The sequence below is a fragment of the Macaca thibetana genome, chromosome 14 (genome assembly GCF_024542745.1).
Source record: "Macaca thibetana thibetana isolate TM-01 chromosome 14, ASM2454274v1, whole genome shotgun sequence".
Taxonomy (NCBI): Eukaryota; Metazoa; Chordata; class Mammalia; order Primates; family Cercopithecidae; genus Macaca; species Macaca thibetana.
The window spans coordinates 57,965,110-57,978,036 of NC_065591.1; the positions used below are offsets into that span (position 1 = coordinate 57,965,110).

General features: G+C 43.9%; 1 protein-coding gene across 5 annotated transcripts in view; it reads right to left on the reverse strand.

Annotated features, from left to right (window-relative positions):
* Nucleotides 1–12,927, reverse strand: part of PPFIBP2 (PPFIA binding protein 2) — a 151,190-nt gene that overhangs the window by 40,375 nt on the left and 97,888 nt on the right. For all 5 annotated transcript variants that reach the window (XM_050756123.1, XM_050756122.1, XM_050756120.1 and 2 more), the window contains one exon: nt 3,913–4,005. In XM_050756123.1, the coding sequence (XP_050612080.1) occupies nt 3,913–4,005 (93 nt within the window). The remainder of the gene's footprint in view (nt 1–3,912; nt 4,006–12,927) is intronic.

Here is a 12,927-nt window from a genome sequence, read left to right on the forward strand (position 1 = left end):
ATTAAGTAGTGCAGGTTAAATTTCATACACAACACTAGGTGTGGTTGTTCATGCTTTCCCATACTCATTAGGAGATCAGAATTGTACAGGTCCTGTCCCAAGAGGTACCTGGATTTTGGAGTCAAACAAACCTTGATTCTCTTTAGTTGGGTGACCTTGGGCAAGTAAGTTAACCTTTCTGAGTCTCAGCTCACCTATAAAATGGGAAAAACTACACCTACTTCATGGGACTGCAATAAGGCTTAAGATAATGGTTATGAACGACCTAGTCCAATATTTAGTATATACTAAGAGCTCAATAAATGCTACTGCTATTTGCTCCTCTCATCCTATTCTTTTCTTTGTGGATAATTGGTTCAATTCTCTCTGCATCAAACCAGGTAAGAAAAGGGATGAGCATCGAATGTGGAGTTGGTCAATAAAAGACAGCAAAGGCTTCTCCTCTGGCCACCCCTTCCCCATGTGTTGGCCCTATCATGTCCCACCTTTGGTCCTGAAGGTCATAGTATGAGCTGTTCATTTCCACAAAGGCCCAAGTTAATATTTGAACAACCCCAAGTAATTAAGTGAATACTGGCCCTGTTGGCAACTCTGTTGCTGGACAGGCCTTGTGTTCAGTTTCAGCACAAAGACTGAGCACCCACCCTGATCAGCCCCTGCGCTCACTTTCTTACATCAAATCCTCACAAGAAACCACCTGAGGAAACAATATCTCCGTAAGTCATCAGGGAGCAAACGGGAGTAATACAAGATTCTGTGTCAGTCACAGAGCTACTTGGTGACCAGGCCAGGATGCAAACCCTGGCCTGCCTGCTCCAGTGTCAGGGCTCCACCCACCACCGCATGTCTGCTTCTGAGTTAACAGGACAGATGAAGGCCACTCTTACCAGGCTTGGGCTCCCTGAGCTCACCTCAAGGGTTTCTGAATCACCTTCCCTAACATCCCCCAAATAGGACAGGGATGACCATATAAAGAGATGACAAGGGGTAGGGTTTCCTTATTCCAAAGTTCATAATGAAGCACTGCCCCTCTACTCACAGAGGCCAAGAGCTGGGTCCTGCTGTGCAACCCGCTTGCTGAGACATGCAGCTATGGAGCAGTTTATCAGAGCTCACTCAAGGCAAAGATGCCCATGGGCTTATGACTCATGGTGACAATGGCTTCTGAAGATATTAGCTTTGGGAGTCTCAACATCCATTTCTACAAAGGCCAGATGATTCTTGAAAGATATTCCTTTAACTTTTCTTGTACCTCTCCACACCCATTTCTCCCTTTCTTTGTGGACAAGATGGGCACTGGTCTCTGTCAGAAATCTGGATACCTGATGCTTGTCTGCTGGCCCCACAGTTGGGAATTCAGCAGTGTGGACTGATCAAGACAGAATCTAGCACCTGGCACTATGAGGGCTCTTCTTCCTGAGCCCTGCCTCTAGGGGAGGTCCTGTAGGTATATACAATGGACCCTACAGACCACGTGACTGGGTCCAACCTGCCTTGTGCCAATTTCCACAGAAATAGGCCAGACTCTATAGGGGCTCTGTTATCCTTTGAACGATCTCTGTCCCCGCAGTTGGGAAGGCCAAGAACACTCCAGAGACCTACTTGACTGTGTATGTTACTGCCACTTGACTGTGTATGCTACTGTCTGAGTCCCTGCAGATGCTGTGCCTCATTAAACCCAGGGACCATGCCCTACTGTCATTGCACTGGGAGATGAATCCACTTCAGGGACTGAGAGGCCTTAAGCAGAAAAGTGAAAAACTTCCAAAAACAGTGCTGGTTTTCTCTGCAGGGAATCAGGATGATGTTGGAAACAACATGAAGGCACAGGAATGACACAGACCCAGATGTGAACCTCAGCTTGGCCATGCTGAGCCTCTGTTTCCTTCCCAGTCAAGTGAGAATAAAAAAACATATACCTCACTAGGTGATTTTATGGATTATATGATCAAATGTGTGCAAATAGCTTGGTACATTCTGGCACATAGGAAGTGCTCCACACCTGGTAGTTATTAAATAACCCTTAGCATCTCAAAGGTCTACATGCCAAGGCAAAGAGCTGGGGTAATTTAAAAAGAAAAGTATTATTTGGTTTTATGACAGAGGGTGTACAACTTCAAAGGTTTCCCCAAGACAGGGCTTGTTTGAGTGGGGCATTGTGATGGAAGGTTCTGAGCTACTGGACAAAACCAGTGCCCCTAGAGCTGGTGCCTGTGAAGCATACACATACACAACTACACTCAGATACACACAGGCCAGGACACAGATGGGTCTGATTGCCTAGGCTTGGTACCAAATAGCTGTAAAATCCTGGGAAAGTTAAATCTCTCTGTGCATCCATTTCATTATCTGTAAAATGATTAATCAAATTATTTTACATGTATACACTAGATTACATATTTACATATGTTCAGTGCTTTATTTTGATAACATGAGAAGTCATAAAATTTTAAATAATAGCATGATATAAAACTGCACATAAATTATCAACAATAAAAATTAAGAGACAGAGATAGGGAGACCCTGATGTTTGAATATTTCTTCCTGCCAAATCTCATGTTGAACTGTAACCCCCAGTATTGGAGGTGGGCCCTGGCAGGAGGTGAATGGATCATGAGGGTAGATTTCTCATGAATGGTGGTGCCACCCTCTTGGTGCTGTCCTCGCAATTGTGAGTGAGTTTTCACGAGATGAGGTTGTTTAAAAGTTTGTGGCACCTCCTCTCGTCTCTCTCACTTGCTCCTGCTTTTGCCTTCTGCCATGACTGAAAACTCCCTAAGGCTTCACTAGAAGCTGAGCGGATGCGACCAGCATGCTTCCTGTAAAACCTGCAGTACCCTGAGCTAATTAAACCTCTTCTTTATAAATTACCTAGTCTAAGCTATTTACTTGTAGCAATGCAAGAATGGCCTGACACAGACCTAAAACAGAAGAGAATACATGGAAGGAAATATTAGCACTGGTAGTACCTGGGTGGTATGAGTGCTTTTGATTCCTTTAATTTTTTATGTTTTGAACATTCTCTATAGTGTGTGTTACTGTTTTTATAATAATTAGCAATTAACCTGCACAAAAAATAAAAATACAAAGTAGAAGTTAAGAAAATTCTAATAAAAACGATCCAGTAATGCCCTTGGGTGGCACTGCAGACACAGTAGGGGAAGGCAGGTGTGAGCCTCCCATCTCCCCATACTCCCCAAAGGAAACCTAACTGTAGCCTAATGTAAACTTCCTGAAATTTAAATAACAATTCACCGTTTTAAAATCCAATGTGCAGGCCAAAAAAATTCATGGGCTACATGTAACCCACTAGTTTTGATCTCTGCACTTTAGTATAGGAAAAGAAGGAAGAAACAAAGAGGGGATGGAAGAAATTTATTTCACAATATAATTTATTTTTGGTGTCCTTTAAATTGCAGGCTCCCTAGTTTAAGAGAAACATGATTTGATTGAAGAAATAATTCAAAGCTTATATCATTTTTAGGATTATATTTTGTGCCAAATATAAAGCATGCCTATTTCTTGAAAAACTGATTCTAGAAGGGACTACTGAATTTAAAATGATGCATCCAACATCTGCTTTAGGACTCATGACTCACTGCTTGCCACTCACTTGCTCCCCCACTCCTAGCCCCTTCTTGGTCCAGCTTCAGCCAGGCATTATGGGGTGCAGGGAGAGGAAGCAGACTGGGTTACTACACTTGAGCAATTCATAATCTCACAGGCTTTCTCCATGAGGATCTTTCCTGGATCAAGTCTGTCTGCTGCCCAATCTGAGCACTGTTGTGTGTCCACACTGGAGGGCTGATTTGCATTTTCAAACTTAGGCTACTGGAAACCCCCAAGTTGGAATGCAGACCTTCTCCACAAGGCCCTCGTACTCTCTCCGTAAGCATCAGGAGTGCCGTTTACCTTAGTGGCCTTTAGCTTCCATTCATACTGGTTCCGTTCATTTTCCAATTCTTCCACTTTGATTTTGAGGTGCCTGAGCTCTTGCAGTAACTCCTAGAGGGATGAGGGAGAAAGACAAAGTTCTGATGGTTAAAAGATGTGCTCTCGATTTACCAACTTGGTTAAGCTCATGCATAGGGGATGCAGCAACCACATCAAGCTCCACATAGCAGCTTTAATCTTTAAACAAGACCCTTGTTTCAGGAAAGCTGTATGGCCATTAAAAAACAAAGGCCAGTGCATTCCAGACATAAGAAAGTGAAAACTTTCCTTTTAGTTTTAGAACCTGTTCTGCCTGCCCCTTTCTCTGACATCTATGTCCTCTGCGGGGTATGCCAGCATCACACACGTGAGTATAGGCAGGCAGGCGAGGCTTTGGAGTGGGAAGAACAGAGCTGCTGAAATGAAGCAGCTTCTTCCCTGTGATGCAAAGTAGTAGAAAGCAGGCTAATTGGGAGCATCTCTCTGTGCTGGGAGTGAAGGAAGATAGAAGAAGGGGCCTGTGATCCCGGAAGGCCTCACAGAGGAAAAAAATGAAACCCTAAGGGAACAAACGTTAAGGGCCAAATATAGATGTCATAATGGGTGTTCCAGTTCAGAGGAAGATAATAGTTTGAAGAAAGAAAGGAGGGAGAAAGCATCCAGGGAGGAGTAAAGATAGGAGACAGAAAGGGAGATAACTCATGGGGCTGGAGCTGAGGATGGGTGTAGGTACACAGTGGAAGATGAGGCTGAGAAGTTAAGGTGAGGCCCTAAGGTAAAGGCTTGAGGATGAGAATACATATGATGAGTTCTGATGCCATTCTTTGGACAGTAGTGAGTCACTGAAGGTTGCTGAGTGGGGAGGTGACACAAACAATTTTCTCTTACATGGAATTCAAGCCCCTATATTCTGACTCCAGGACCCTTGTTTGTGAAACTACTCCTTCTATAAAGATGACTCCACTAAGCACTGTTATCTTGAACCAAGATTCTCTTAACAGACAATTAGTCCTGCTGACTAGCTCCCATCAGAAGAATTGGCATAAAGATAATTATTTCCATAGGCTTTCTGAACTGCAGTCTCATACAACAAACTTCCTACTTAACATCACATGGATGCTCATAGGCATCTCCGGACCGTCATGTGCCAAGTGGAATCCTCAACTCCCCTCCTAGTTACTCTCATCTTACTAAATGCCATATCCATCGCTCTAACAGCTTATCCAGAAACATAGGATCTATCCTCAGCATCTCCCTCTCCTTCCTCCCCTATGTATGCAGTTCATCCCCAAGTTTTATTAATTCTACTTTCAGGAAAACGACTTGAATGTCACATTTCTTTCCCACTCAGGCACCACCACTCTGGTCTAGCAATTAGCACTGACAGCCTGGACAGTCAATTCATTGGTTGCTTCTCGGTTGTCTTGCTCCTCTCAAAGCAGTTGACCCCGTGGCATCTGGGGGAGTGATATGATCAAACCATACATTAGATCACGGCACTCCCATGCTTCTCAAAGCTCATAAACTTCAACACATGACCTGACACCTCCCTGCCTGCCTCTTGGATCACTCTTTCTCCCTAGTTATGCTCTAGCCACATGGATAATTTTCAGTTCCTCTCTCCAATTTAGGTGTTTGCAGGTAACATTCCCTCTGTCTGGAATTTTCTGCCAGGTTAACTCCTGCCCATCCTTCAGGTCTCCCTGAGTAAATCTATCCTGACCTCCATACTATATCAGGCCCCTCTGCTATATTCTCTTGTACTTCCTACATAATATGCAATTAAATATTTATTTGTATGACAGCTAACAGCTAGCTCTCCTCCTAAGCTGTAAACTCCATGAGGCATTTGCTAACCTCTGATTATCCTGCAGTGCCTGGCACATAGTAGGTATGCACAATTTGTCAATGAATGCACACGTGAAACTCAAGTCATTATTTAACTGGCCTGGAGGTCTTGGCCTTCTGAGATCATCCACCACGAAGTGACATTGCTTACCCTTGAATTTCGTAGGGTCATTTATTAAGATTGCCTTCTAGCTGAGGTGAGCATTTGCTGATGCCCATTAAAAACAAAACAAAGAAAACTTCTGGCCAGGCACGGTGGTTCACGCCTGTAATCCCAACACTTTGAGAGGCTGAGGTGGGTGGGTCACTTGAGATCAGGAGCTCGAGACCAGCCTAGCTAACATGGTGAAACCCTATCTTTACTAAAAATACAAAAATTAGCCAAGTGTGGTGATGAGTGTCTGTAATCCCAGCTGGAGAAAAAAAAAAAAAAAAAAAAAAAGGAAAAGGAAACTTCTCAACTAAGGCTATTGCATCCATGATCTGCATCACTGGATATCAAGGCCTCAGTTACCTGCTTTGACTTGCAGCAGACCCTGAATCATTCTCTGAGAACATTATTGGCCCTGCCTGAGAGGCTCCAATGCCCACAAGTTGGGGGTTCTTCTGCTCAGCCTTGTATCCTAGCCAGGCTACTCAGTCTGTTGGAGAGGGTGTCAGGCCAGCTGATATCAGAATCGGAAGTATGCAGGTTCCTACTGCCTGAGGAGCTGCCACTGTGGGTACACAGCGATCATCCTCTCCAGGCTCTGTGACCTCTGGAACATCCTCTTCCTTCCATGTTACTTGTTGTCCATCACTGACTACCAACATGAGTACACGCACATTTTACCTTCCTTTAAAAGTCTTGCTGGAGTAACCTACTCAACATAGGTCATGGGCAACACCCTCTCAAGGCTTCTCTATCCAAATCTACATTTACATCTTGACTTTCCTATTTTCCCCCTGTCCTTTAATGCAGCAGGAAATCTTTCCCACCGAATCCCTCCCCCCAAAACCTATGTCTAGATTTTCAACAGGCTCTCTAATTGAGTATGGACCATAGTAACTTCCTACAGAGCCAGGGTACCCTCTGTAGTACTCATGGCTGCTGTGACCTCAGTCTTTTCTTGGGGCGCTTCCAAGTCCTTTTCAACAGTAGGCCTCCTTAGAGGCATAGGCTTGTCTCTGCTGAAGCTGCTATCACCTGCCATGAGCAAAGTCACAGAGGACCAGGTCATCCCCATGTGGAGAGCCAAGTCCAGAGTCCCAGTCAGATACAGCCCTGCGTGGCCCAGTGGTTATAAAATCAGCCTGATGTGATTACGTGGGGGGGATTTTTCCTGGAAATTCAGATGACGACTTAATTATTCACAGCACATGAAAACTTGCATTTTATTTTTTCACTGGGGGTAAACATAAACTTGAAAGGATTCTTTTTCATAATACTTTTTTTTCCTTAAAAAAAAAATCATGTGAAACAAAACTTTGTTTAATCTCCCAGCCTGGGAGGAGGAATCAGGATCTGAGTCATATACATGGGAAGGGGAATCATGAGGCTTCCTGTGGCACAAATGCCCCATCACTCAGAGCACCTGGTGCACCTCATTCCCAGCCCTTAAGGAGATGAGTGCCACCTGTTTGAGGGTTGGCCTCACCTGCTCAGACCCTGCTCAGTGAGGGTCACTGAACTCACTTCACATCCCAAGAGGATTGAGTGAGTCCAAGCTCTGCCCAGAGGTAACAACAGATCCATGCCAAGCCACTGCACTCTGTTCTGGTTAGGAGAAACCCCAGCCCCTCCACGAGTGAAATGCCCCACACACGCATGCTCTGGTATACTTAAGTGTGGTTCCTACAGGTGACCCCTCCCAACAGGCACAGTCCTGGCCGCAGGACTGGGACTCGGCCACACCGTCACTGGCCGCTACCTCCTCAGGGTGGTCCCTACTGTGTAACAGGCGCTCTTGAATCTGCCTGTGGATGTCCAGCTGCAGCCTACACATCTGCTCCTGCAGCTCACTGATCACATTCAGAACCGACTGTAGGAAGGAAAAGAAAGAAGAGAAAAGCGCTCCAGGTCAGACAGCTCTCAGATGCAGAACTCCTTAAGAGAAAAGCACAGAGGTGCATGGGGCAGGGAGGAGGTGGCACCCAGTGGTCACTGTCGACAGCCCTCCACTTTCCTCACCAGAACCAAAAGACATGGCATTTTTCCTCAGGCCTGCCCCATCCAGGTGCCTGTCTGGCAGTTCAAACAAATCCCCAACAGCTCCTTTGTGCCATACAGTTGTGTCAACACCGAGATATGGAGTCTAGAAGAAACCCTTCATCCAAGCAGAAACAATAGCAGATGTGGGTGCACACCGGGGCACACACACAAACACATCCCCTCTCCACATATGCATGATACACATACTGACTCCCCTTACCCAAACACCCAGTGTGTCAGCACGTATGCACAGGCGACATACGGCACACATAACACTTATCCATGACAATATGTACCTAAACTCTGAACTCGGTCAGGCACCAATATGCTATTTCAGTGTCTTCATCTTACATTCCTCCATCTTGTCTACAAGATTATCCCAAGCAACGTTTTTGCAACACTTCAGTGAAATGTGGATTTACCTGGTCTACCACAAGACACATTCCTGGCCAAACTGATAAGGCCAATCTAATGTGACTCAATCCTCGAGGACACCAATCCCCACTACTTTGTCTCCTAGCTTCTTGCAAACCATCATAGAGTTGGCCCCAAACTCAATAGACTAAAATCTATTGAATCTATCACACTTTTGCCATTTTGAAAATCAAGAAGGAAATGGTTCCAGTTTTCTAGAAACATTTGATTTTCCTGATTCCTTAAAGTTAACTTATAGCAAGCACTTTGGGGGACTACTGTCCTAAATTTTTTGTACCTGTCAGAGGCATCCATGGAATCAAGTCCATTTTTTCTTTGTTTTTCTTATTAAGAACATAACTGTGTGTGTGTGTGTGTGTGTGTGTGTGTGGCTTTGTGTTGTCCTCAGCATTATCCTTTAGTTTGGGATGTCCCCTTCCTGACACTGGTCATGCAGGTGCACTTTTGTCTTTAGCGTATGTCCTTTCTGCCTTTTGTACAAGCCCCTCTGAAAACTACTTCCTTTCAAGACACCTCTAAGCTCTTCCTTTTTATTGGTATTATCTGTGAGATTGCACAGTCAGAATTATATTTAAGTAGTTCAACATTCTTGGGTCTTCCTCTATTTGAGAGTTCCCCATCCATTTTATTTTGAAACTGTCAGAGTTATGACTGACCCAAGTTTACAGTGCATGTCTGTTTATGCCTAGTTTTTTCCGTGCTCACCCTTGTGAACATTCAAATAACAACGACCACTTTCTCTCAAGGTACCTATCACTTTTACTTCATAAACCAGTGCCTCCTTTTGCTTCAATATTGGAGCTAGAATGGCAGTTTTCCTAGTTTTGTCTTCTACCCTCTGAGTAGAGGGTAAGCAAGTGAGAAAAACAAACAAGTAAACATTCAAATGCTTCAGAATTCAGCTGGGAGACATTTAGGAGCTAGCCAAGTAAGTTGCTGCTCCCCCTCCTCCATCACTGCCCCTTGTGTGTATCAGTCTGGAGACCTGCATCAGGAACACATCTGTTTTCCTCCCTCTGCTCAGCGTGTGGTGTATCCAAAACTTCTGGGCTACTCTGCTTTAATTCTCCTGAGCCATGTGTTGTCACTGTTTTATGGTATGTCTGTCCCCAGGCTTGGCATTTCAACTTAGCTTTATAATTTTTTTTTTTTTTTTTTGAGACAGAGTCTCGCTCTGTCTCCCAGGCTGGAGTGCAGTGGCGTGATCTCGGCTCACTGCAACCTCCACCTCCCAGGTTCAAGTGATTCTCATGTCTTGCCTCCCAAGAAGCTGGGACTACAGGCGCACAATACCATGCCTGGCTAATTTTCATATGTTTTAGTAGAGACAGGGTTTCACTATGTTGGCCAGGCTGGTCTCAAACTCCTGACCTCAAGTGATCCACTCTCCTCGGCCTCCCAAAGTACTGGGGTTACAGGTGTGAGCCACTACACCTGGCCTAGCTTCATAATTCTTTATCTCCAGGGCTGGCCCATCTCCTCTCTTAACAGGTCTGTTTCCCTCCCATAAAGCAGACCCTTTTGTAGCTCTATTCCATTCTGGGTCCCACATCATGATGTCTAGGTGGCATTTATGAGGTTATAATTGCTGTCCTGTGTTGTAATCTCAGCTCACTTTGTTTTTTAATCACACTTTGCCAACCATTAAAGTTCTTCTTTTATGGTTCTTTTCTGTGTGAAACTACTGAGCACCTCCTGTAATCACAGTTGTTCCCAATTCCATCTTACCTGTTAATCTTGTATATAATTTTACTTAGTTCTTTCTTCTTTTTTCAGGCTCAGTTTAATACTGTCCTGGCACTCTTATGCATTACATTGCTCATGGGAATATAACCTCTATGTTCTAGAGAGGGCAATTTGGAAATATCTGTCAAAATGTCAAGTTCACGTACTCCTTGACCCATAAACTCCACATCAATATCTTTACATATATACAAGATTATTCACTGCAGCATTATTTGTAATAGCAGAAACTTGGAAACCACCTCAATGTCCACTGAGAGAGGACTGGTTAAATAAATTAGGCTATAGTTGGATGGTAGAACAATATGCAGACATAGATATGAGGAGGAAGTTTTTAAAAACATACTTGGTGTAAAAAGAACTCCAAGACTACTAAATTTAAAAAGAAAGGTCTAGAATAGTGAACATCTGTATAAAAATGAGGGGAAGTGTGTGTGTCTGTGTGTATCCACATGAATGTACTTGTCCACACATAATATAACTCTGGAAGGATACAAACTGATGGCACTGGTTCCTGACTGCTGACTGGAGGACAGGTGTTGAATGAGATCTTTTGCTATATGCCCTTTTGAACTCTTGATTTTTGAATTGTGGGAGTATATTTCCTATATTGATGCAAATGAGTAAAGAAAGAAAATAAAAGCAAGAATAACAAAACTCTCCTCATTAGGCCAGCTCATCTCTGAGCAAACACAATCTTCCCAGATCTTGCTCTGTAGTCCAAGTCCATCATTCTGTTGCCTCAGTTCAGAAATCAGAATCCCTTTCTCCCAAGGTCCTAACCACAAGAAAGAAGAAATGATGGCATCATCGCTTGTGCTATAAGATGTGTCCATTTTCTGCAGGAAATCCTAAAGATTCTTTCCTGTTCTCTTCTTGCTCACACGTACGCCTGATCAGTTGGGCTGACTCCCCTTCCTAGCATATCTGGGGTCCTTGCTCCCTTCTTAACAGGCTGTTCTGGTAACTACTCACAGAACCCTCCAGTTACCACAGTGGGGTCCAGCTGCAGGTTGCCGGCACCCCCACAGCATGGGGAAGCCAGATTCCTTTCTCAGAGAAGACCCATCTGAGCAACACGCCTATGCAATGCTTTGATCTGTGGCCACACACAGGTTTCCCTTTACCTCTGGATCTCTTTCTTTCATGCTCCATCTCCTTATTGTGGTATTTACTTTCCATGTCAATCATTCTTCCATAGTCCTGCTTTTCAGGAGTACATCTAATTTATCCAGTCTTCAGTACCCTCATATGACACTGAACCATTGCAAAAGGCTGATGAGAAAAGGTAAAAAGGAAACCTAGTATTCATCCAAATCTCATTTGGGCCACTACTCATTCCTGAGCAAGGCTGGCCATCAAGGAACCTGTGCCTGCAAGTCCTCAAGTCTTACAGAATGACTGTCAGTAATCATTTCCACAACTTAAACAGCAAGATGCTGGCTTGAGCTATGATCAGAATCAGAGCAGAAGGAGCAGTCTGCAATGCTCTTGCCACCAGCATTCTCTTCTTTTCATTAAAACATAAAACAGAATTTGAGGATAAAGCCTGAGCTAAGCTGAGGAGGTTTATTTCAGATCTGGCTACCTCATACCTAAGGGGGGAAAAAAAAAAAAAGAATCCTGCCTGTTCCAAACCATACACAATGAGCCCTTAAGCTAAATACATTCACCGGAAAAAAACAGCTGCAGTACAGTATGGAAAGCAGCATTCCCTTTATTCATGCAATTACAACATCTGATGACCTCAGCTAGCAAAATGTCTCACTCAAAATAAACATCTCCATGCACATGACAATAGTGCAGCTTAAGCAGCACCCTGTGGTTTTAAACCCCTGGTGCTCCAGATACTCACAAATAGAGGTAGAAGTTCTGTGCATACCAGCAAAGATTATGTGCAACTACAAGAATGAGGAATTTGTTTCAGATCATGTGGCTGCTCACTGATTATCACAGGTTTGCACAGCCTGCAGAATTCCTCCATGTGGAAACCTAATATTTGTACTAGCAACTGGAAAGGGCTGTTATCTGGTAGAATTGAGGCCAGACACTCAGAGTCTACGTTGCCTTATGCATGAACAGACCAATGAAAAACAAAAACAAGAAATTCAGATTTAAAAATAATCCTTCAGAAAAGAAAGAAAAAAGCAAACAGCAAGATGACTGTGTTAGTGCTTCTTATCCCAGAAGCGGGAGCTCTCCTTCCTTTCTGATGTCCCTTTAAAAGGACTGCATTATCCCAGCTTGGTGCTAACTCTGCATACTTCCACAGATGGGCTGACTTTAATACTCACACCCCCCACCCCTCATGCACGGATCCCAGAGGTGACTGGTGTAGAACCAGGTATATGACCCAAATTGACCCAATGAAATGCACTCCTGGGGCTTTTGCTGGAATCTTTGAGAAAGCACCTCTTTGACTGCAGAAGTTGCCTGGCTGGTAGGATATCATTCTGGAGCTACCAATGGCTATCTGTGTCACCACTTGGGGAGAGTCTTCTTGAGAACAAGGCTAAAACAGAACCAAGTGATACAACTGAGACTAATTTCTAGTGACACTGTGAGATTACCTGGATCTAGTCATACTGCATTTTTTAAACCCTAGACTTTTCAAGTTACGTGACATAGGTCTCTCTCCTCCCTTTTTTTCTTGATTTTGAGTTGAGTGTCTGCCACTTTAAGCCTTCTCACAGAGTTTATGGAATTCTGCCCCCGAAGTCCTAATGTGTGTTCACATACAATCATGCATGTTGAAACATTGGTAAAATAACTTTAAA